A 27,490-nucleotide genomic window follows, 5' to 3' on the forward strand; every position below is an offset into this window, starting at 1 on the left:
CGATGGGCATTCACCTGATATGGACTTGAGAGGAGATTGTTCTTAGATGAGTCTTGGTTTGAGACTTGGATATCTTGATAAGCATTCTCATTCCGCGCTCTTGGTCTACTCAATGGTTTACTACTTGAGAGGTATAACCCATTGTTTCTCTTAGGTGCATTATAATTATGTTCGTCTTTCATGGATATTGATCTTGAGCTATGGCACATGAGTTAGTTCTGGAGGGTTCGTTTGAGAGATTGTTTAGCATTGGTTATCTCCTTATGCATATGTTGTTGTTATGCTAGTTGAGTTTGGGAGATGGTTTTATATTGGGCATATTTCTTGGATTAGGAATGGTTATACCTTGGTATAGGAATGGTTTATGAGTTTGATCTTCTTGTAAGAGGCTTACATATGTGATTCGTTATATGGTATGGTTTGGGTGTTATTTTGGCTTCTTGGTTGAGGTTTTATGGAGGATATCATACTTGCACAATTTACATCTAGAGGTGTGTGTAGGACATGATACAGGTTGTGATTTGCATGGTTTCTCTTCAGTCTTGGTTATCTTCTTGGATGTTTGGTTTCACTTACATTGGATTTGAGATTGGTTGGAGATTATGATCACCGGTTTGTGTTCATGTATGTCATGTGAGAGATGACATGGTTGTTCCGTTATCTCTTTCTTTTGTTGGTTGTGGAGTACCTGGGAAAGTGTTGTAGACTTGTTATGAGAGTTGTTCTTACAGGTTATTGGTTTATGTGTTGTGGATGTCCTTGAAGTTTACATGGATTCACTTTTATGAGATGTTGTGAGTGAATTGGTTACAGATTTGACATCATCTTTTGTAGTGGGAACTTCTTGATATATATGTGGTAGGTATTGCTCTTGAGACTTGTAATTGTAGGTTACAAATTGGATATGTTGATGATATGAGATTCACTTAGTGTACCTTTGGTAGTATGGTTAGTTGGATGGGTTTGACACTTGTCATGGGTGCTATTTCAGCTATGGATACTTGACAATTAGAGATACTCGTGATTACCTTTGAATTAGGTGTTTGTGCTTGACATTACAGTTGGTACAAGATTTTATGTTCCTTATGTATAGGTTGGGTGGCTTTCTCTTTGGATGACTTCTATGTATGTCTGGTGGTAGTGGCATAATAGGAGGTGGCTTTATTCATGTTTGAGATGTTGGATACTTTAATTTTGTTGCGAGTACCAAGATGAAACACATGGTGTACTTTGTTCCATGATGGTGGATGTGCTAGGAGGGATTGTTCCCTTGTTCATTTATGTGGCTATAGATTGATCCTATGCAATGTATACAACAAGTGAGAGATTGTTGAGATAATGGGTGTTGCACACATTGCATAATATTGTTATATTGTATTATTTTATTTTATTATGTAATATTTTATCTAGAAGCACCTAGATAGACATCCAACATGTAGAGATTCTCATGAGATATTCTTGATGTAATTATTTAATATTGGGAAAAATAATTAAATGTCAATATTAAATGTGGGGTCATTGGGTTGGGTAGCACATGGTTTATGTAATACCACTTGGTAGTTTTGTGGGACTTGATACTATATAGCAGCCATAAGGGTAGCTGTAGTAATAAGACAGAAAGACAAAAGGGAAAAAGGAAAGTCGAGCAAGACAAGGTGAGCATTTGTGAAGGTTGTGTTAGAAATAGGGATTACTAAGAGGGGCGGGGGGGGGTGCAGGGTTGAATCAGTAATCTACAAACTTTAGTTGCCAACTGGATATTTACTTTAAACCATACATAACAAAGTGATAAAGTAATGCTGAACAGTAACAGTAACCATACACAAAGATAACTCATAACATCATATTTTGTTAACTAGGGAAACCTTGGCCAAGGGAAAACCCTGGTAGGGATACCCACTAAATAATATACTGATATATAAGTTCCTTGTTAGAGGATAGACCCTCTTAGGAGTCAATGAGCAAATTTAGTATAAGGAGTCCCTGTTAGGAGACTTTGAATCCCTGTTAGGAGTTGTAGTACAGTAAATGCAAGATGAGCTCACTGCCCATACATGCATTTCCAATTACAAGAAGGGCTCACTGCCCAAATAAGTAATCATACTTTTGGAATATAGAATCTTTCTCAGTTCAATCTCGGATCTCAAAATAGCTTCACAAACTTCGCATATATCCCTTTCATAGTAAGTTCGCATATCACAATACTTGCACAACTTACATCCCAATTACCCTTCTTGTCGCAAGATGTATTTTGCATAAAAATCATGCCTTTACATAAATTGCTGCTAGGTCGGCTAAAACCATAATATACTTTTTCGACTTAGAGTAAACATCTAGGATGTCGGCCCTAATTGGACAAGCGATTATTTTGTAAACAAAATAATTTCTTTCCTTTAATTCCACTGTCCTATTTCATTAAAACGTGAATATCTCTGTTCCGTACAGTCCGTACAGACTTTCGAGGTTATACACGTCATCACTAACATGTATGCTATTTTCATCTAACTTCCCTAGTCATAATATGACGTCAACAACAAGTTACAAACAAAACAATACACTGCCGTAACTAAATTCCATACTTAGACAATTTTCTGATGCCAAATCCTCATTAGCCAATTGTGAACAATCTCCCCTTTTGGCATTGATGGCAACAAAATAGGGAAAATTGGCTAAGTGACAAAAAACTTAACAAAAATAATATAGTAACATCACATCTATTATAACTTGTTCATTTTACATATGCTCCCCCTTGCAATATGATTTCATACTTTCCTAGTTTGCAATTTTCTCATGCATTTCTTCCCTCTACAATTTTCTCAAAGTACTTCTCCCCCTTTGACATCAATGACAAAGGTCAGAATGTCAAAATCTGTTGTCCTTCTGCCTTAAGCTGATAGTATCTTCATGCAATCATCAAAATCTGCCTTAAGACTATCCATACCTTTAGTCCATGTATCTTTGGTTGCTTCAATAGAGGTGAGAATTGCACATGAGACATATGATGCAATCTTGACTGCATTAAGGTCTGAATACAAAAAGTTAGAATAAGTGTCCTTGGCCTTGACACATTCCTCCAACTGTTTCTCAACAAAACATATTTTCAAAGCAATAGACTCTCTGAAATCTGATATGCTCTTCAAAATTTGTTCCTTCCGAAGTTCTAGTTTCTTGATATCATTGTGAATACTAGCCACTTGTCCTTCAAAATCATCAACTTTACAAGATGGATGTTGTACCTGGCTAGATAGAGCTTCATGCTCACTCATTTTTCCTTCAATCTGATTGTCAGTGTCCTTAGTCAGTTTTTAAGATCAGGTACACTTAATATACAATATCTTATCATCTTCTTGACAGTTCCGAAGTTCCTTGATACAAGTATCAAGACTTATCAAATCATTTTTAATATTCTAACAAATGGTGCTAAACAAGTTAGCATCATGTGAGATCTATGCCTTAGATTCTGCAACACTCAACAAATTAGTAAATTCCTCATCAAATGACTTTAGCACTGCCTGTGCCGTTTGTTCTGGATCTGCTTTTGTATGCTGTACTGTCAGAGTACTATGTAATCTGTCAGTAACCTCTATTAAGGTTTTCTATAGGCTCTTCACTATTCTGTTCTTCTAAATAAGCTTTAATAAGGATGAGATCAAATTAGTTTGATCGTCATCATCAGTTGCCAGGTTGGCAAGTGAAAGTGAAGTAGATGAACTAAAAGGTTTAGTGTCATCTTCCCTTTGCTTCTTTGCTGCCTCTTTGACTCTTCTCTCCTCTTCCTCTCTTTCTTCTCTTTCCTTCCTTTCTTTTTCTCTCTTCTCTTCCTCCTCTAGTCTTTTGGTCTTATCTTCCTCTGTTTTCCTTCGTATTTCTTCTTTAGCTACTCTTTTCTTTTCTTCCTGTTCTTTTCTTTTCATCTCATTCTCAAGCAATTTCTGCTTGGCCTCTTCTACTTTCCTCTTCTCTTCCTCTAATAATCTCTTCTCCTCTTCAGTTTGCCTCAGTTTATCTTCAATATCTTCGAGTTTCAGATTGTTGGCTATAATATATCTCACAGTAGAGATATCAATCTGATCTTTCTCAAAGTTGTTATACAAATCATAGAATTTGTTCATCTGAACAAAGTTGCCTTCAATAGCAATAGTTGAGTTTATTTTTTCTATCTTTGGTTTCCAGGGTTACCGTGCTTTTCCTGCTGATTGCTTAGAAGTGATTACCTTCTCAGCTTGTTTAATTTCTTCTTCTTCTTCTTCTTCTTTGCTGGACTCAACAATTGTCAATAGTGTCTTTTGCCTTTTTCTTGGTCCAGTGGCTAGTTGCTTGACCCTTTTAGTCTTTGTGGTCATAACTTCCACTAATCTCTCAGATTTTCTCTTTGGTTTGCCTGACTGCCTGTGATTCACTCTCAATTATACCGGTCTCTAATAAAACTTTCTTCATTATTGACTCTATCTTTTTGTGAGATGCCTTCTCCAAGGATGCTTGATGAGCTGACTAGGTAAATTTCATCATAGGTTCCAAATCTGTATTCAGCTTTGTCCTTCTTTGATTTCAACAATAAATCAATATATCCAATTGCTATTTCATCATTCAATTCATAACCTAAGGGATCAAGAAATGTTGCCCAAGGTTCTACTACTTGAATATAAGTAAAATCTGTATCATCCATAACACAAATGTCATCTTTAAATCTATCTACAATTGTAGGTGTAATTCTGAATCTCTGTCTCATTTCATTATGAAATGTCTTCATTATGAAATTCCCACTATCTAATATCTTATCTGCTGGATGTCTTCTGCATACATCGGTAATCTTCTCCATTGTACATCTATCCCTGTTCATGATCTCTGTGACTGACAAATATGGAAATCTTTTAAGTACATGAAAGAATACATTATTGATCAGTGGCTGAAATCTAAACACACCATTCTTAGTCTTCTTGATCTTTTCTAGTTTTTTCAAGTAATTGCATTCTTAGAATTTCACTGAGGTTAACTTGTTCATTCTCTACATATATTTTGTAGGTTGCATTGATGAATCCAACTGACAATTCATCAATCTTTGAGCTTGCACATACAGAGTAGGCAATGACTCTACTCAAGAATCTTACATCATCTTGCTTAATGGTGCTGATCACCATAGCCTTTCCATTATACACTGCTTTGGTATAACTCTCAACTTTCTTCTTAACCATTTTCTCACCTATGGGTACACTGCCTTGTTTACCAAGACCAGTTACCTCATGAATAAGGTCGGCTGATAAATCAACTACAATATCTTCCATCCATAGTTTTCTATCATGTATTCTGCTTAATATGATCTGTGTCCACTCATCTGTGTCCAATTCACGGTAGAAATGATATTTAAACAGGTCTAGTTCCTTCAAATGTTCAAATTTGGGCTTCATAGTCATATCGCGGTTGAAAATTAATTCCATATCCTTGTTCATATATTCACTCCCAATAGATTCAAACTTATAGGTAAGACAACTTCCTACATCTTCCAAAAAAACTGCATTGTTCGGCGTAATGGATAATGCTGAATTAGGGTTTCCTTCTATAGGTTTCATGGAAACAACCTTCAACTTATGTCTATCCTCATTCTCAACATTGTGAACTACTGACATATCCATGATTCAAACAAATATGAACTTTTATCGAATAAATTCTGCGGATAAACAGTAAAATACCTTTTCCGAAAATAGGGTTTGCTTCGAAATCGCCTTAACAAGTCGCTTCTGAGTGCTTTCTGCTTCGGATGTATTCAATGAAGTAGAAATCGAGTCTGTACTCCATTTATTCCATCAACTTGAACTTGCATTAATTGCGCATTTTGCAAACATGAAAAAGCTGTCAATTACATTCTGTAATCAAATAATTGTTCAAGATCTTCTATCTAATCTTCAGATGCTACCCAAGGTTTGCCATAGCTACTGTTCATCATGACAAAACTCCACCAAACTTCGCTTCACGAAATTCTTAGCAAAAACATAGTTTTCATCTTCTGCTACAGAATTGACTTTCTCTGTAATAACAATAACTCTTAATTCCTTCATAACTTGTTTAGATAAGCTCCAAACTACAAGCGAGCTTAGATACAGTCTAAACTTAACTTGATACACCTTTTTCCAACTTCGCTTCCTCTAGTTCGATCTCTAGATGAAGTTACAAATTCTGGTGCTGCGAACAGGCTTAATTCAACTTAGTTAAATCAGACTTGATAATTGACTTCGATCTTTCTGTCTCATCATCTTCTAGTTTTTCTTTAGAGATGTTTGATCCTTTTACAAATGCCTCATTGAGTTCTTCTCAAAGTTCACTAACTAGATTCCTTTGTTCCTCATTGTCTTTGTTAGTTCTGAAGTTCCTCTCATGGTTCCTTCTGTCATTTCCGACATTTCTCCCATCATTCCTCCTATTTTCGAATTTTCTTCCAATCTTCCTTCTATCTCCGAAGTTTCTATCCATTCTGCAATACTTTGCTGTATGTCCAAAGTTGTTGCATAACTGACATACTGGTGTTCTGCTTCTAGGATTCTGTTGATCATCATGTGCATGATAATTCTGAGCTATGTGTCCGAAGTTGTTACACTTATAACACACGATCTGTATTCTTTCCTCATAAGGTCTTCCTTCTCTTGATGTCCTTTCATTAGATCTTCTATCTGCAGGGTTAGCATTTCTAGACATTCTACTATTCCTTCTATCATTATTATACTTTGGTTTCCTACAATCAATTGCTTTATAACCCATACCATGACAATTATGACAATAAAAGTCCTTATCATGATTAAATGATTTATTTGTACAATCTCTTTTCATATGACCTATTTCATTACATAAAAAACACTTACCTCTAAATTCATACTTGGTTTCCTTAGGAGATTCCACTTGCTTTGGTTCATCCAAGATTTGTCTTGACCAACTTCTTTGGGCTTATTAGAAAATTGATTGCATTCAATCTTATCATCAGATTTATTTTTTTCTTTCGGATCTAATCTAATCTCAGGTTTCTTTGCAGACATGTTAAATAGATAACCAAGACCAGTCTTATCATAAGTAAGTCTCTGTATTGACATTGAATCATCAAGCTTTTCTTTGCTAGAATAAAGCTTCTCAAGTTGTTGCTTGCACTGAGTTAATTCACCTTTGACAATAGTATTGTACTTATGAAGTTCTTCATGATCTTCTTTTAATGTTTCAAATTCAGATGTCTTCTTTGCCAAACTTGCTCTAAGATCTGCATTTTTAGTCTTCAAATCAGATTCAACTTTGCTAGGATCACTCCTCAAAGTCAACTTCAGATTGGTAATCTTCAATTCATGCTTCAAAATCTTGTACTCGGTCTTCAGCTTTGAATAATCATCGTCACTAGTTTCAGATTCAGTAGATTTAGGCTTGGATTTGAGATGTTCAATCTTTTCCGTCAACTGTCAAATGTATACTTTGGAGTCTTCATATATGTCCTTCAACTTATCTCTTTCTTTAGTAAGGAGATCAATTTGTTCAAGTGCCTCTTCAAGGTTCTTCATCAACTGTTCCATATCCATAGGGATCTTACTCAAGTTGTTAAGCCTCTTCTGAGTAACTAGACTCTGATACCAATTGTTAGAAATAAGGATTACTAAGAGGGGGGGTGAATCAGTAATCTACAAACTTTAGTTGCCAATTGGATATTATTCTTTACTTTAGACCATACATAACAAAGTGATAAAGTAATGCTGAACAGTAACAGTAACCATGCACAAAGGTAACTCATAATACCATATTTTGTTAACTAGGGAAACCCTGGCCAAGAGAAAACCCCAGTAGGGATACCCACTAGATAATATACTGATATATGAGTTCCTTGTTAGAGGATGGACCCTCTTAGGAGTCAATGAGCTAATTCAGTATAAGTAGTCCCTGTTAGGAGACTTTGAATCCCTGTTAGGAGATTCCAACCTTGTTAGGAGTTGTGCCAACCCTGTTAGGAGTTGTAGTACAGTAGATGCAAGATGAGCTCACTACCCAAACATGCATTTCCAATTACAAGAAGAGCTCATTGCCTAGACAAGTAATCAGACTTATGGAATATAGAATCTTTCTCAATTCGATCTCGGATCTCGAAATAGCTTCACAAACTCCGCTTATATCCCTTTGACAGTAATTTCGCATATCACAATACTTGCACAACTTACATCCCAATTACACTTCTTATCGCAAGATGTCCTTTGCATAAAAACCATGCCTTTACACAAATTGTTGCTAGGTCGGCTCAAACCATAATACACTTTTTCGACTTAGAGTAAACATCTAGGATGTTGGCCCTAATTGGACAAGTAATTATTTTGTAAACAAAATAATTCATTTCCTTTAATTCTGCTGTTTTGTTTCATTAAAATACGAATATTTCTGTTTCGTACAGTCCGTACAGACTTTTGAGGTTATACACATCATCACTAACATGTATACTATCTTCATCTAACTTCGCTAGTCATAATATGATGTCAGCAACAAATTACAAACAAAACAATACAATGTTGTATACCAAATTCCATACTTGGACAATTTTCTGTAGCCAAAAGCTAAGTATCTTTATTTCCGAGGTTTCTTATAAACATGTACATCATGTGTTTCCATGAATGACAACAATTACATATCCTCATTAGCCAATTGTCAATAGGTAGGAAGCATGGCATGGGATGTGTGGATTCATGCTTATTCACATGGATTTCTTGGTTGCGGCTATGGCTTTGAAGGTCTCTATGGTTGTATTGCAATGGTTTTTAATACATGGTGATGGATGCTTTTGAATGTTGGGGTTTTCCCTCAATGAGGGTTTCCTAGGGTATATCTTGTGTCACATTTTTGTAGGTATGTTGCCTATTTTCTTGCATGTGGATTTCAATTACATATTTATTTTAGATTTATTATAAGTTATGTGGAAATGATAATATTTTTGGTTGCATGTTTTCTTACACCCACCCTTTTGTTTAAGTAAATAGCTTTGGTTGGATCTAACATCAGTATATGGAACAATTTACACATACACATACATATGTACACACACACACACACATTTGATTTCCTCTACATACTGATCTTACAAGCTATTTAAATACTTGTGATTATGCCCAGATCGGGATTCAAATATAATGAGAATAAATCAATCTATGAATTGATATATCTATTTGCTCTAGGCAGATTAATTCTCATATCCTCACACAATGATTGGGTTTGATATATGCACAACCATAATAATAATATTATTAGAATAATATTTATGTTTTTTTTTTATGCTCACTATTGTATCTTATTGTATCTCTGTAAATATTAGAATGTTTCTAATATTTAGGTGTAGTCTAGAATAGAATGTTTCTATTCTACTTGAGTCTCCTCTTTGTATATATAGATCATTTGATCTCTCAGTAATAAGTCAACTATTTTGCCATTTACGTTTGTAACATGGTATCAGTGCCATTATAAGGAATTTTTCGAAAACCCTTATAATTTCGTGACTGAAATTTTTGAAATTCTTTGGGTCTGTTTTCTTTCGAATTTTTTTAAAAATCTGGGCATAGTCTTTTCTGAATGCTGTTTATGGTGTCTTTCTTGCACAAACAGTGCCATTTTTTACTTCACAATCCAAAAACGACTCCATTGGTGGAAGCCAACTACGTTTTGTTTAACAAATCTGCCATTATTATCAAGAAATATGAGTTTTTTATCAAGCTTTTTCAGCCAGGGCCCTTTTTTTTTTTCAAAACCCTAATTTTTGGGCTTGGAATTTTTTTTGATTACAAATTCTTGGTGGGTTTTTCGAGATCTCAAATGGGTTGTTAGATTTTTCTGGGTGCCTCGATTTTTGTACCTCAATTTTCAAGCCAACGGATCTGGATTTCGACAACATATTATTTCTGGGTTTTCCGAGCTCTCTTTTGGGTACTTATCCGATTTATCTAGGTCTTTCATTTTCTCACCTTGAAGTTTGTGCCATTTGAGATATTCACATATTATGAGCATCTGTATCAGCAGCATCAGAAGTTAGACTTAATTAAAAAACAAGCCAATACTGCCCAACACTTAGAGCAAAAAGAATCTATCTACCATGCCTTTATGGCCAACATACCTGCAGATCATGTGAAATCTTCTACCTGGTACATAGATTCCAGTGCCTCCCGACATTTCACTCATAGGCGTGATTGGTTTGTTGAATTCACTCTCTATTTTGACTCAATAATCTTTGGAGGCGGCGAAGAATACAATATTGTCAATAAGGGCCATGTTCAGATTCAATCCAGAGGAAGAAGACTCATGTTCCTCAATGTATGTTATGTTCCTGGCATGAAACATAATCTTCTGTCTGTTAGTTAGATTATGAAGCATTCCCCTCAGTTGGATGTCATTTTCAGTGGAAATAAGTGTTCAATTATTTATTGTGCTTCTCGCACTACACTTGCTGTCGGTCTTGAGGATCATGGTATTTATAGGCTTGTAGATTTAGGCGATTCCCTTGAGCGTGCCTTCATCGCCAAATCATCTGCTCTCAGCAGCCTCTGGCATCAACGATACAGTCACCTGAACATTCAATATCTAGCACAATTTGCTCGGGATGATTTAGTCCATGGCCTACTTGATATCCAAACCCAGAACCATCGTGTTTGCGGAGCTTGCCAAGCAGAGAAGCAACATAGGACACCATTTAAGGATGGTGAATCATGACGGGCATCTAAAGTACTCCAACTGGTCCATGCTGATGTATGTGGTCCTATGAATACTCCTTCTGTTACTGGGAACATGTACTTCTTACTCTTTGTGGATGATTTCAATTGCAAAGTGTGGGTATATTTTCTTAAGCAAAAATCAGATGCTTTTCCTGTATTTCAGCAGTTTAAAGCCCTAGTAAAAAAAGAGTCTGGTTCCCCCATCCATACTCTTAGGACCGATAATGGGGGGGGATTCTGTTCTTCTGCTTTCTCTGCCATCTGTACTACTCATGGCATTAGACGCCAGTTTACCACGCCTCACACCCCTTAGCAAAATGGTGTTGTAGAGCCTCGAAACTATACCATCACAAAAATGGGTAGGGCTATGCTAGAACATAGAAATGTTCCTAGAAAATATTGGGCAGAAGCAGTATCCATAGCTATCTATCTTCTTAACCGGTCACCCACCCTTGCAGTTAAACATAAGACTCCTGAGGAAGCTTGGTCTGGTTGCAAACCTAGGATCAACCATTTGAAAGTTTTTGGCTCTCTAGCATATGTATGGATTCCTGATCCCAAACACACTAAGTTGGATTCCAAAAGCCAGAAACTCATGTTTACAGGATATAGTCACACACATAAGACCTACAGACTGATTGATGTAAACATTGATCGTTTAATCTTTAGTTGTGATGTTGTGTTTGATGAGGAACTCAGACCATTTCAGCTCTTTGCCTCCCCGCTGCATTTCGAGATTCAGTCTTCAGCAATCTCTGACTTGGGTCCTTCTATTTTATATGAGTCATTTGGTGCTACTGATACACTACCTCAGCCACCTCTAGATAATATAGCTCCTGCTCCTGCTCCTCATCCAACTATTCCAATAGCATCTGATATTGGCTCCTCTACTCTTCGGCCAAAATGTTGGGCTCAAACAATTAGTGATCTTCGTCCTGATGAACTCATTGAGGGTAAAACCTCTAGAAATAAGAGCATTCAGCACCACACAGCTAATGTTGCTCTTATGGCCAACATCCACAGTATCCTTGAGCTCCATACATATGCAGAGGCCAAAGGAATTCCAGAATGGGAACAGGCAATAGATGCTGAGCTTCAGAGTCTCCAAAAGAACCACACCTGGATTTTTTCAGATCTCCCTCCTAAGAAGAATTCCATTAGCTGTAAATGGGTCTATAAGGTCAAGTACCATGCAGATGGTACCTTGGACAAATACAAAGTCAGACTTGTTGCTTGAGGTTTCACCCAGCGCGAAGGCATTGACTATGAGGAGACCTTTGCCTCGATAGCCAAGATGAGCACTATTTGCTTTCTTCTTGTCATTGCAGCTTAGTATGTTTGGAAAGTTCATCAGATGGAGTGAAGAGTGCTTTTTTCAATGGTGAATTACAAGAAGAAGTCTACATGATGCACAGCGCCCAAGTTTTAAGGTTGCCGGTTTAGAACCAAAAGTATGTAGACTCCAAAAGGCCCTCTATGGTCTTAAACAGGCCCCTCGGGCCTGGTACATAAAGATTGATCAGTACTTGGTTGCTCAAGGATTTCGACGTAGCTCGTCAGACAATAATCTGTATATTAAACACTCTGGTAATGATATTCTTTTCCTTGTTGTCTATGTGGATGATTTGATCATTACTGGGAGTTCAGAACATGTGATTTCAGAAATCAAACAAGATCTATGCAGAACTTTTGATATGACAGATCTCGGATTGCTTCATTATTGTTTAGGTATTGAGGTTTGGCAGACTAACAACAGTATTTTTTTGTCTCAGTCCAAGTATGGCAGAAATTTGCTTGATAGGTTTCGAATGCAGGATTGCAAACTTGCCTCCACTCTTATGGAGATTGGTTTGAAATTGTTCGTACAATCTAATTCTCCTCCTGTAGCTGAAACACTCTTCAGGCAACTAGCAGGTAGTCTCATCTACCTTACTGCTACTAGACCTGATCTCAGTTTTGCAGTTAGCTACATCTCACCCTTCATGATGAACCCCAAGACTGATCATTGGATTGCAGCGAAACGTGTGTTGCGCTATGTACATGGTACTTCAGATTGTGGTCTTCTTTACACAAGGAGTGCTACTCCTCAGCTTAGTGGATTCACCGATTTCGATTGGGTTGGCTTAGTTGATGACAGGAAATCTACTTCTGGCTATGTGTTTAGTATCGGATCTGCTGCAGTTACCTAGACCAGTAAGAAGCAATAGGCACGAGCACTCTCCTCTACATAAGCAAAATATAGAGGAGTTGTCAAGGCAGGTTGTGAAGCAGTTTGGCTCCATCAGATGCTTGCAGATATGCATAATCCTCAAGCAGGTCCAACTTCTTTGTTTTCAGACAATCAGGGAGTACTCAATTTTGCCAAGAACCCAATGTTTCATGAACGAACCAAGCACATAGAGCTTCATTGCCATTACATCCGACAGTTAGTAGAAGATGGATCTATTCAGTTACTCTATGTCCCTACCTTAGAGCAACCGGCAGATATTTTCACAAAACCCCTTGGTCCTGACAAGTTTGTTAAATTCAAGGGATCTATTGGTGTAGTAAATAGATTGAGCATTAAGGGGGGTATTAGAATAATATTAATGTTTCTTTTTAATGCTCACTATTGTATCTTATTGTATCTCTATAAATATTAGAATGTTTCTAATATTTAGGTGTAGTCTAGAATAGAATGTTTCTATTCTACTCAACTCTCCTCTTTGTATATATAGATCATTTGATCTCTGATTAATAAGTCAAGTATTCTGCCATTTATGTTTGTAACAAATATATGATATTGTGCATTAGTACCCGTATCGGTAATCATGCTCAGGCACGATACTTGCTATCGTCGACAGTTTATACTTGCTCGATATTGCAATTGCTTGTTAATAGGAGATTGTTTAAGTTATAACTAATGGTAAACACCACGTTTTGTCATGTCCATACGTGAGTGTAATCCTTCAAAAGCATATATGTGTCAACTGCTTGCTGTGAGGAAAACATTAATTAAAGCGGCATGTGACTACAACAAACAAACATTATACTTCGTGATTTCCTATAGCAATTAGCTTCCTGTATTTATTAACACCCGCTGTTAAGAATCAACTTCATCAAATACTGTATCAATCTAAGTTTGGTGTTCTCAGTATAGTTTGAGACTATTTTTATTTATCACTAATAACAATATATATCAATTTGTGACAAAGAAAGAACTCATCTGATTGAATCTGAAAACAAAATCCATTACTCTCTATCTGTGATCCTAGATTACTTAACATGGTATCAGAGCTAGGTTGGTAGATAGAGTTTTAAAATTTGTGAAATCATCTCCCAAAGCTCTTTGAAATATAAAATCTATTTAATATACAAACATGGTGAACAAAGTCAAGTTAGAAGACAGACTTGATGAAGCTTCAAACTTCGTATCCTAGAGAATTCGTATCATGATCGTTCTTAGAGAACTCAAACTAGAACAATTTGTGGAATAAAAAAAAACCATGCCTGAAAATGAGCTAGATAAAACAGTGTGGAAAAGGCACAATAATAAAGCTATGAAAATTATAATTAATTCTGTAAAAGATCACATTCTTCCATTTATAGAAAAACCATCCATTGCATATGGGATGTTCATGACTATTCAAATTTTATATGAAATCAATAACACAAGCAGATTGCTTACTCTAAAAACACAACTACTTCACATTAAGATGAATAAAGGAGAAACTGTCATCATATTTCACAAGAATATCATAATTAAGAGATAAGCTTTCTACTCTCAGAAATATTGTAGATGATCAAAAATTATCATTGATAGCTCTTAAAGGGTTGCCAACTACATGAAAATCCTTTATTCAAGGGTTAGTGCTCGTCCTACTCTAACAAAATTTTATTAACTCAAGAATGATTGTACTCAGGAAGAATCACGATTGATTACAAGAGGAATCATACCTAATAAAGAAGAAGAAGTTCAAGCCTTACATGTGAACTCAAACAATAAAAGGAAGAGACACTTTAAGAAAAGAGGGAAAAAAAAACAAAACTATAAGAAAAACGATTTGTCAAAAGTTCAATGCTACAAATGTGACAAATTTGGACATACACATGTATTGTCCAAAAAGAAAGAAAGCCCTAGTCACCATATCCGAAGTCAAGGAACCTGAAAACTCACAATTCTTTCTTGCCTTATCAAATGAGCTAAACTCTAATAAGAATGCCTGGATAATTGATAGTGGAGCATCAAGACACAACTAGATTTAGAGACCAATTTGAAACCTTCGAAGGACACTACTTAAGAAGTTACAATAGGGGATAACTCCACTTACTCTGTAAAAGGAATTGGGACTTGTTCAATTCAACAGAAAACTAGAGGAACCTTACAACTAAAAGATGTTCTAAATACCAAGTATCAAGAGAAATCTAGTCTCTATTTCAGGTCTAGCAGATCAAGGGTATCACATCACTTTCCAAGAAGATAAGGTCCTATCTTGGCCTAAAAATTCAAATATTAAAAATGCAATCTCTATTGGATTCAGAGACAGAATTCTATATAAACTATGTAACACTCAAAATCTAGCTCTAAATCATGAAGTCATAAAGAACAATGAGATTTAGCATAGAAAACTAAGTCACTTGCATTTCCAAGCTCTACCCCCCATTGAGAAAATTGTGAAAGGCATATGCAACCTAAAATCTGAACATGAAGGAACATGTAAAGGTTGTGCATTAGGAAAGAACTCCAAAACATCTTTTCCTCATAGTGAACATAAATCAAAGATTGTACTTGAACTCATCCATACCAACTTATGTGGACTAATGTCAGTACCTTCTCTAGGAGGATACTTGTATTATATAATCTTTGTCAATGATTATTCCTGGAAAACCTGGATCTACTTCCTAAAACTAAAAGAGTCAAATGAAGTTCTATCCAAATTGAAAGAGTTCAAAGCCTTAGTCGAAAATCAAATTGGGAAGAAAATTAAAATCCTAAGATCTGACAATGGAGGAGAATACATTTATGAAAACTTCAAAGAATTTTGCATATCTGTTGGGTTTAAGAGGGAGTATACAGTACCATATAATCCTCAACAAAATGGAGTAGCCGAAAGAAAGAACCAAACCATTATCGAAGCAGCCAAGGCCATGATGCATGATCAAAATTTTCACATAACATTTTGTGCTGAAGCCTCTAATACTATAGTATACATTTAAAACAAATGCCCTCATCATTTCTAGAAAATGTGACACCTGAAAAAGTATTCTTAGGAATCAAACCTAATCTAAGTCACCTAAGAATCTTTGGGTGCCCTGTATACATTTATATACCTAAAGAGAAAAGGACTAAACTAGAACCCTTAGGAAAGAAAGACATATTTGTTGGCTATAGGGTCAAGGACAATTGAAATCAATAGAGATGTTAAAATTGAAGAAGATGTTGCATATAAACACTCTAAAGATATAGAAGAATCAAGTGATGAACCCATCCCAGAATTAGATGAAAGTTCTATGATTGAGAGGGAGAGTTGTACAGAAGATAATGGACCCACAAACCCTAATCCTAAGTATGACTCTAATCTACTCAACAAGGAAAGACCATTATGGACAAGGAAAATGATTGAAGAAAATAATGTGGCTCTTGATGAAATCTTTGGAGAAAATAAGAAAACAAGTAGTCACTCATGTTATGTCACTCATATAAATGAGCCCACTCAATCAGAACCCTCAGTAGTTGAAGAAGCCTTCAAATCTCAAGCTTGGAAAAATGACATGATTGAGGAATATCAATCCATATTAAAGGATGATGTTTGGGGCATTGTACCAAGACCCAAAGACAAATCCGTTATTTTCCCAAAGTGGCTATTTAAAATTAAACATGTACTTGATGGCAGTATTGAAAAACATAAAGCTAGATTTGTGGCCAGAGGATTCTCCCAAAAGGTTGGAAATGAATATGAAGAAACATTTTCTCCTATTGCTCGATATACATCTGTCAGAACCATCATTGCAATCACTGCATCAAAAGGGTGGAAGATACATCAGATGGATGTAAAGACAACATTCCTAAATGGTAGTGTTACACTAGTACGGGGTACTTCGGAACGTTGGGGTGAGTTTTTGGGACGCGGGGAAAATGGGCCTCATTTTCGGGACGACAGGGGGACGGCTAGGGGATGGCGGCAAGGGGAGGACGGGCCAGAGAGGGGTGTTGTATAGTATACATATAGAACTTGAAATGCTAGTTATGAAATGATGTTTCAGTAGTTCACTAGAACATACCAAATTAAAATACTTGAACTTAGCAAAACTGCAACATGAATTAGAACCATTGACATTCAACATAGTAACATATTACATAAACATGTACCCAAAGTGGCTATTTAAAATTAAACATGTACCTGATGGCAGTATTGAAAAACATAAAGCTAGATTTGTGGCCAGAGGATTCTCCCAAAAGGTTGGAAATGAATATGAAGAAACATTTTCTCCTATTGCTCGATATACATCTGTCAGAACCATCATTGCAATCACTGCATCAAAAGGGTGGAAGATACATCAGATGGATGTAAAGACAACATTCCTAAATGGTAGTGTTACACTAGTACGGGGTACTTCGGAACGTTGGGGTGAGTTTCTGGGACGCGGGGAAAATGGGCCTCATTTTCGGGACGACAGGGGGACGGCTAGGGGATGGTGGCAAGGGGAGGACGGGCCAGAGAGGGGTGTTGTATAGTATACATATAGAACTTGAAATGCTAGTTATGAAATGATGTTTCAGTAGTTCACTAGAACATACCAAATTAAAATACTTGAACTTAGCAAAACTGCAACATGAATTAGAACCATTGACATTCAACATAGTAACATATTACATACCCAATAGTAACATTCAAAAATCAAAATTCAAATAGAAATTCAAGTACACATCCCAACGGCGGCATGGTTGCGGAATGGCGGAGGTCGGGGTGCTTGGGCACTCAAGTACTGGTTGTGGGGACGTCTCAGGGATGGGTACTTCAAGGTTTGGGAGGGGGGTGCGAGTCTCTAAGTTACACTGCTAAATGGTGTTATTGATGAAGAAGTATATCTGGAACAACCAGAAGGTTTTGTCATCCATGACAAGAACACACATGTATGTAAACTAAAGAAAGCTCTTTATGGCCTTAAACAAGCCCCTAGGGCATGGTATGAAAGAATAGAGAGTTACCTTATCAAACTAGGGTACTCAAGAAATGAAGTTGATCATAACATATATTTCAAAGAATCAAAGGGTGATATGCTAATACTTGTTATCTATGTTGTTGATCTTCTAATAATAGGTGAAGGTCACCTTATTGCTAAATGTAAACAAGATCTTACATTTGAATTTGAAATAAAAGATTTAGGTCTTTTACACTACTTTTTGGGATTAGAAGTATGTTAGAAGGAAGACTATATCTTCCTAAACCAATGCAAGTATACTATTGACATATTAAACAAATTTGGTATGATGAATTGTAAACCATTGTCCACACCAATGGAGACATCTTCATAAACTCAATAGTGAAGCATTTGAATCCAAAGCCACAAATACTACATACTACAAACATATAATTGGATCTCTAATGTACTTGGTGAATACTCATCCAGATATTTGTTATGCTACAAACACATTAAGTCAATTTATGGGTGAACCTAAAAAGATTCATCTCGTGGCAGCCAAACAAATTTTGAGATACTTACAAGGCACTATTGGTCTTGGTCTAAAATATGAACATGTTGAGCTACAGTTTCTTGGATATTCAGAGTCTGACTAGGCCGACTTTTCTACTGATCAAAAGAGCACTATACGATGTTTTAGTCTTGAATCTGCTATGTTATCTTGGTTTAGCAAGAAGCAATCTGCAGTTGCTTAGAGTTCTATTGAAGCAAAATACATAGTGGCATCTATGGGAGCTCGAGAAGCAGTATGGTTACGGAAGTTGTTGGTTGGACTATTTGGGAAGCCCTTGATTCTCACAATTATATATTGTGATAATCAAAGCTACTTTAAACTCTCTATAAATCCAGTCTTCTATAACAGGTCCAGGCACATAAAAATTCCCTATCACTATAGCAGAGATGTGGTGGACATAAATGTTATCATGTTGGTATATATCAGCACCGAAGAGTAGACAACTGACATATTTACAAAACCTCTTGCAAAATTAAAAGTCGAATATTTTAGCGGTAAACTTAGTATGGTTAAGATGCAAATGTAAACTCTTGAGACTAAATCTCAGTTTTGTTATATATATATAAATTGTTGTTATAACTATATATATATAAATTGTTGTTATAACAGTTGTGCACATGTGTATTATTTTATGAAAGGTGATGATCTTTCTTTTGGATGTAAGGTCTCTATTGTAAGGTGACGACCTTAACAATAGATTGACATGTTATCATATGATTCATTAAGTTGTTGTACCAGAATGTACTGGTTATTATGATAACAAAAGCATCATGATTGACTTCATTAAGTTGTCCTGGAATGAGCTGGAAATCATGATGCGACCTGTGTTGTTTCTTGAGTTCGTGATCCATTGTCATGATAGAGTACGTTAATTTGCTGTCCCGGAAGTCATGACAATATGTAAATCATGATAGACTACTTTAGTCCCGGAGTGAGCTGGAGATCATGATTCTTGTTATTTGAGATCAAGGTTGACTGTCTAATAGACTATGTTTTGTCGCAGAATGTGTCGGAAATCGGATAGACTATATTCTTAAGAGGGAGTGTTAAAGTAATAGCTTCGGTTGGATCTGATATATGGAACAAATTTACACACACACACACACACATATAGACACATTTGATTTCCTCCACATACTGATATCACAATCTATTTAAGTACTTGTGATTATGCCCAGATCAGGCTTCATATATAATGAGATAAATCAATCTATGAATTGATATATCTATTTGCTTGAGGCAGATTAATCCTCATATCCTCACCAAGTGATCAGGTTTGAGATCTGCACAACCATAATAATAATATGTGATACTGTGCATTAGTACCTGTATTGGTAATCATCCTCGGGCACGATACTTGCTATCATCAGCAGTTTATACTTGCTCGATATTGCAATTGCTTGTTAAGTTAATGGGAGATTGTTTAAGTTATAACTAATTGTAAACACCACAAAGGGTCATGACCCTATGCGGCAAAAGCCATGTAAGGGTCATGTCCCTATGTGAGTGTAATCCCTCAAAAGCATTTATATGTCAACCGCTTGCTGTGAGGAAAACATCAATTAAAGCAGCATGTGACTACTCCAGCAAACAAACATTATACTCTGCGATTTCCTGTAGCAGTCAGCCACTTTAGGAAACAACTTAATAAGCCCCATATTAATATTTGACCCCAAAGAGCCTCTAGCAAAAAGCATCTTCATACAAGGACAAAAGATCCTCACAAATCCACTCATAGTTGTTTTATAGAATTCAGCAAGAAAGCCATCTAAGCTGGGGGACTTATCACTAGCCAAAGAACCAATGGCCCCTTTAATTTCATCTATTGAAATATGTCTATGCAATCTTTCAAAATCCTCAGGAGATACTTTCTTTGGAATCAGTTTAAGACAATCATTAAGAGCTTGCTGATTATGGGGACCATGTTTAAAGGTAAACAGATAACAATAATATCTATAGAAGGCATTCTCGACCACCTCAGGGTCAGAAGATTGTTTATCTTCAAATTGAATGGATTCAGTTAGTTCCCTTTGGTTCTTAGCTCGAATAAGATTAAAGAAATACTTAAGAGCCTTTGTCTCCCACATGAATCTAGTTCAGGTTAGATCTAACTCTCTAACCCTGGACCTTAAAGTTTTGGATCTTCCTTCGACAATTTTTAGTTGTTTCAAGTTTTATTTTAACTATTGATGTCATGTATATTTGAAACAAATATATGTTTAAAAGTAAAACATCCAAACTTGATTGCTGTCCTTGAAACATAGCCACCTGAATCTCTAAAATGTCATGGATATATGTTGGACTATGTGAAATCAACATTCATTTATGCCACATTGCTCGAATAAAAACAAGCAAATAGTCTAGCAAATATTTGATTTACCCATCATTGACATCCAAATGTTATATGGTGTAACCTTTTTTGGCAAAGGAAGGATCTTAACACTACAAGATTCTGGAACTTATGCAAAGCCAATAAGATGTAGTGGGGTTCTTGTTTTGTTTCATTACTGAGCAATAATTGCTTGCACCTATTATTAGAATGTTTATTCAGATCTTGCTCTTTCTCAATTATAACAGTCTTCATGTTCTTGATGGTTGAGTTGATACCATCATATATTGTTGGTTTGAATGAGCTATATTACCTTATTGGACCATGTGCATCCTATTCGTTCTAGTTTGCTTAGAGATTTTAGGTAGGCTTTTTCCCAACTGGGTGAGAAACTTTTGAATGCCAAATGAGTGATCTATGATTTAAACTTTCTTTTGAGTAACAATTCCCTTCCAAGTTTTGTTTTACAAACAAATATTTTGGCATTTTGTACTGATTTCTTTTCATTTTTATGCAGATGGTGGATGCATTTATGGCAGTAAGGCCTCTCCCAGATATGTTTGGTTAAAATTGTAATCTTCTGAATATTTTGGTAGAAAATATCACGATTTTTTCAGCATTTGTAAGAAACCTGAGCATATAACAGCATTCTATTTATATAGAATAAATTTTGAAAAAATAAATCAGCATTTCAGTATTTTTGTGCTCAAGGGTACGTCAATCACTTTGTAATAGGGTTATTAACAGCATGAATTTGTGTGCCTTTTAATTACCTTGCACTGCTGATATTTTGAGTCATTTTTTTGCTGGTAAAAGGTAGTTAAAATTCGGAGGATAAATAATGATGGAATCAAATTCACTAATTTTGCCGTAGTGAAATTGTTGCTCTTTCTATTTTTGCAAGCATAAATGAAAGATGAGGTGCTCGTCACTCATTTCGAACTAGTATCTATGGAATATAAAATAACTCCAGAACAAGTAAAGGCAATCTTAGTTGGGAATTTTGTTCAATCTAATGTCTTCATAAGATTTGTTAGGTCTAATCTTAAATATAATATTGCCTTTTGTATTCGTAGTTTTCGTGGCAGTCATTTCTCACCTTAGTTTTCCATGGGGATATTGTTTCAAATATTTCACCTTGTACTTCATCATTAAAGTTGACTAATCAAAAATCTATCTGATGGAAGTATTGTCATTGATGTCAAAGTCGATTAGGGAGATTGATGGAAATCTTGTCATTGATGTCAATAACCAGATAAGGAAATAGTTGAAAAGTTTATAAAGAATTATAAAGACTCGAATCACTAGAGATTACAATGAAAGAATTATCTGATGAGCTTATTTAAACAACAAAACAATGGAGTCTGAGATGTGCTTTGGATTGGGAAAGACAGCTAACACCTGTGCATCATCCTTCTGATTTTTAGAAATTGGAAATTCAACAGAATGTACACATTGACCTAGAGTTGCAATTTATAAAATAACAGGCAGTGAAAACTAATAATCAATATGGAAATTCTTAGCATTGACAAAAGACATAAGGAGTACAAAGAACAGCTTGAAGCAATAGCAAACGAAAGAAGATTTATTAAGTGGCTGCATTCACAAGTGATCCACGGATATAGAAGAAATAAAAGTGTAAACCACATGATTTTTCTGATGTATATTGCATATGTTTTATGCTTCAGGAGCTATGGGAATATTCAATACATCCTATAAAGGTATGATTTATGCAGAGCTTCAGTATGATATCTGCAATGAAGAGAAATACAAAGAGCGATAGACTTTGTGTCTTATAATAAGTTTCGCATATGTATGAGATTGCGATCTGTATGTGGAGAAGACTTGTCGTCTAATGAGGAGTCATATCCGGTTTTGAAAAGAATAATGTTATAATCGAATATAGTGCCAATAGGATACCATCTGAGTTCAGATATGATAATCTAGCAGAGGTTCTCGAAATAAAGTTGAGCAAAGTCGATATAGAGCACTGAAAAATGAAAAACTGAAATCATGATTATCGGCTCAAGCTCGAAGCAAATATTATAAAAGAAAGCAATGATCATATTAAACCCATGTCAGATATCCATAGGCAAGAAACGGTGAAAAAAAGGGCACGTGTGTATAGCAATGGAGTTTATCAGCGAATTACATTGCAGGAGGACATATTGATGAAACAATGGTAATTGAATCTATAGGAGAAGCGGCAATATTTACCGTAAGGTAATAGTCTTAGTGAAGACCCAATAAAAAGCCAATGAACAAAACACAAGCCTGCGATTCCTCGAATGCATACAACAGCAAACACGTTGTGTGCCAATGGCATCGTGAGTCGGCAATAAATCGCAATGGAGTTTCTAGATTGAAAATGGTCCGATATAATAAGAGAACTATATTATATATGGATTGGGTTTCAAGCAGCGACAACAGCCATGCAATGATGAGAAGACAAATGACACGTTGGAAGGATATTACTGATGGCAGTCAAAGAAGCTCGATACACATGATGTTCGAATGGAAAAGTATTGTAAACTCTATGATGGCAAGTTCAGGAGATACACGGCAAAAATCACAGTTTAATGAGTGTGTTCTATTGAAGGCATATACTTGACAAGCATCAAGCAACAAACAAATTCATAAATCGAGTATCAGCTTACGGGCAGAATGGATATCATAAGACTTTATAGTAGTCATCACTACTATACTAACACTCACAGGCAATTATCGTGAAAGTCTCAAAAGTGCGATGGAAGAATCCTCGACGGTGTATTATATATGTACAAATGATAATACATTCATAGACCGCTGGTGTCTAAGGTCTTCGTTTGAAGACATTCATATTGGTTACAATATAAATTAATTCACTATGTGCCATTTTGAAGATGTTCGAGTAAGAAAAGGTACATTTAAAAATAGTGGTGGTAGTTTATTTTTTAATTGGCGTGACTTTTGGATTTGAAAAGTCACATTTTTAGGATAGGTCAGACATAAACAAGACTTTTGTCATTTGGAGTCTATTTGGTTGTAGGAATTGCTGAACGTAGAATTGATTTCTGCTGGAATAAGCTTTTATCTGGAATTCGTGCATTCCTAAAACAAGTTCTGGAATATCATTTGGAAGTTTGGTTTTTTTGGAAGAGGAGTCGACAGAAGCATATTCTGTGTTTGGATTGCAACAATTGAAATAGGAATTGGAATAAGTTTTTTTCAATTTTAAAAATTTAAATTTAGTTTGATTATATTTTAATAATTTATAAAATAGAAAAATTATTTTAAGTTTCTTCTATCTTTGTTTAATCGACTTTATCACAACCTTGTAATTGTGATATATATGTATGTATGTTCATTGTTTAAGAATTCAAAAGTTAATATTTTGATAGCATTTTCTAAAATTTTGATTACATTTAATAATTTGATTAACAATAATATTGTAATTAAATATTAAATATAATTATAAATTTGAATAAAAGATCAAAACTAATATCATTTCATGTTTAAATATATTAAAGAAAATAAAACATACAATTAATGACAAGACTAAAAACTAAAGACAAGAATTTTTTTGTATAGATAATTTTATCAAAATTAATAAAAGATATCAAATTTGATATTAGTCTTTTTTGTCATCTTATAAAAAATGTCTTTTTTGTCATTTTATAAAAATCCTTATATAAATTTTAGCTATGCATTTTTTTGCACATGTTCCCAACAGATAAGTGCAATTATAAGGCAAAAAAGACATCGTAAAACTAAAATTTCAGCTTTCAGAGCCTTGCAACACTTGCAATGTATTCCTTCATCACACAATGTGCTTGTTCTTTTTGCATCACTAACTCAATCAAAGATTCTACACCCATCATGTCCCTACAAAATAAAATTTTCATTAGTTCTTAGTATAATAATTATTCATTTATTACGCTATTTTTAACAAATTTATGTATGTATGTATGTTCATTGTTTAAGAATTTGAAAGTTAATATTTTGATAGCATTTTCTAAAATTTTGATTACATTTAATAATTTGATTAACAATAATATTGTAATTAAATATTAAATATAATTATAAATTTGAATAAAAGATCAAAACTAATATCATTTCATGTTTAAATATATTAAAGAAAATAAAAAATACAATTAATGACAAGACTAAAAACTAAAGACAAGAATTTTTTTGTATAGATAATTTTATCAAAATTAATAAAAGATATCAAATTTGATATTAGTCTTTTTTGTCATCTAATTAAAAATGTCTTTTGTCATTTTATAAAAATCCTTATACAAATTTTAGCTATGCACTTTTTTGCATATGTTCCCAATAGATAAGTGCAATTATAAGGGAAAAAAGACATCGTAAAACTAAAATTTCAGCCTTCAGAGCCTTGCAACACTTGCACTCTATTCCTTCATCACACAATGTGCTTGTCTTTTTGCATCACTAACTCAATCAAAGATTCCACACCCATCATGTCCCTACAAAATAAAATTTTCATTAGTTCTTAGTATAATAATAATTCATTTATTATGCTAATTTTAACAAATTTAATTGTATTAACAACCCTTTTCAAATTTGGGCAACACCAAAATTTACCTCCAGGATTTGTTTATGTGTTCAATGTCTTTAACAAACACGAGCCATCACCATATCAACATGTTGGAACATTCATTAAAGCCATCAACCTTGCAACATCAAAAATACATTTGTATACAAACATCATCTATTTAATATTGATATTTAGAAGTTTTGACACAACTTTCTTAACTAAAAAGTAAAGTGGTTTCATTCATCTTGCTACTAACCATGTCTAAATCAAATGGGTCAAGTAAGTGACAACATCCTAAGAAGGTAGTGATCAGTCGTGTTGAAAATGGACAATAGTCAAAGTTTGGATCATCCAAGATTGACTTCATAAATCTATTTCATATAATTAATTTCCACCATAGTATTTTTTCACAAGGCACAACTCATCTATGCAAATGTTGTAATTGTTTTGATGATTCACAAAGAACATTGACACCAAAATCAAGAGTAGTAGGCATAACAAAAACACTTAGGTAGGCAATAGGGCATAACATTTAAATGCACAAAAAAAGCCAACCCCTTCAAGAATGACATGTCTAAGAAGTCTTGGTGGTCGGGGTTTAAGGCCCACCATTTGGATTTGAACTACAGATCGTGGAGGGTCTTGATAAAGACATAGTAGACAATCTAAGACCATTTGTTACATGTTCTTAATTTCCATTACAGTTTGTGAAAATAATATGTTGCAAACCAACATGGACCAAGTTCTCGCATATGGAATTGTGATAAAAACATCACAATATGATATCATTACCATTGGTTTGTGAGTTTTTAATATTTTTTCAACTACCAAATGCTTATAGGTACAACATACACTACAGTTGTTACAGGAGTTGTTATATTGCCAGTCATTAGTTTAACTTTCTATGTGAAAAGGTCTTCATAAACATGAAAAAAGCTTTAAAAATGACTAGCTTGCATCACCCTCCAAGGAATAAAGTTGCTTGATTTTTAGTGGTCTATTAACTGTAAATATTTGTCTAAAGTTAAAACAATTTAGCTCATTTGTTTCACTATTCAAGTAGATGTGGGTTATCAGAGTTCTTATTGAAGAATTACGAAAGACGCACATAATACTATACATATTTGTATCTTTCTTAACACACATGTTACTTGACAATAAATTATGTAATACCTTTAAATATGCACATAATACTACACAACTTTTGTCAAAGTGTTGATAGCAAAAACAAATAATATATTACTAAAATAAAATCACGTGACAGAAGATCTACGATCAAGAACAAAAAATGGTGCAACTAAAAACATTGGATCCTATTGACTAACTAGTCCCATGAAGCCACACAATCTCAGATAGGGCTGCATGCATGTACCATATAGATGAAGCAACTATTTTGCCAATAGTGAGGATAGACAATTAAAAATAGATGAAAAATGAACAGGTTGGTATGTAGCTATTGTTCATTTTGCAAAGATATAGTAAGAACAATGACCAAAACAATTTATAGTTGAGATGCAAGTAAAATAAAACCCAACATGTTTTTGTTGTCAAACCAAAAGTATAGCATTATACATGAAATCTGACCAACAAAAATGCTACCAGATTGTCCTTCATGGTGGAATAGAATAATCTCAAACTATAGCAATAGATTTCTCAGTCACTTTCATAAGTTTCTAAAACTATTACAAGGTTGCGTGGTTGAAGAGATTTCTGATGTAAATGTTATAGCCTAGATATGTAAATGCTAATGAAGTGTGACTATATGTAGTGTTCAATGAACTAAATGGTCCCAAACTGGTGGGGGATTCTAGTAATTTGACATGTTGGACTTTTGAAACTCACAATGACACAAGGAATTCAAGTCATACAATATAGCATTCAAGTCATACAACATACAACATACAATAAGAAAGGAAGATATAATTAAAGTTGATTAAAAACATATAAAAATGTCATAAGGCATGCTACCAAGTAGCCATATTTAAAGATGACTGTAAATGTATATAATCAACCATTACAAATTGGTTGTTATTGTATGTAATCAAAATAGTTTTAACAAAAACCTTAAATATATTGTCTTGCTTCTATAGACTTCCATACTTAAGTAGTATGTATTTGATTCTCTCCAAGATGGTCATTATCAAGAAGTCTTTCGCTCTTGCTGTATTGTATTTTCAGTAAGCCCAAGAATGGCTTTGAGGGCATCATAGATTTTCTTTGCA

At 34.8% G+C, this 27,490-nt stretch overlaps 1 protein-coding gene across 2 annotated transcripts in view; it reads left to right on the top strand.

Annotated features, from left to right (window-relative positions):
• LOC149566492 (Nucleotidylyl transferase superfamily protein) overlaps positions 1–21,591 on the top strand; it is a 143,978-nt gene extending 122,387 nt beyond the window's left edge. For both annotated transcript variants that reach the window (XM_089819810.1, XM_089819811.1), the window contains one exon: positions 21,246–21,591. In XM_089819810.1, the coding sequence (XP_089675936.1) occupies positions 21,246–21,296 (51 nt within the window). In that variant the 3' untranslated portion in view covers positions 21,297–21,591. The remainder of the gene's footprint in view (positions 1–21,245) is intronic.
• Positions 21,592–27,490: the final 5,899 nt, after the last annotated feature.

Source organism: Cupressus sempervirens, chromosome 3, assembly GCF_028749045.1.
Source record: "Cupressus sempervirens isolate cs-2001-9-10 chromosome 3, ASM2874904v1, whole genome shotgun sequence".
In the NCBI taxonomy this organism is placed as follows: Eukaryota; Viridiplantae; Streptophyta; class Pinopsida; order Cupressales; family Cupressaceae; genus Cupressus; species Cupressus sempervirens.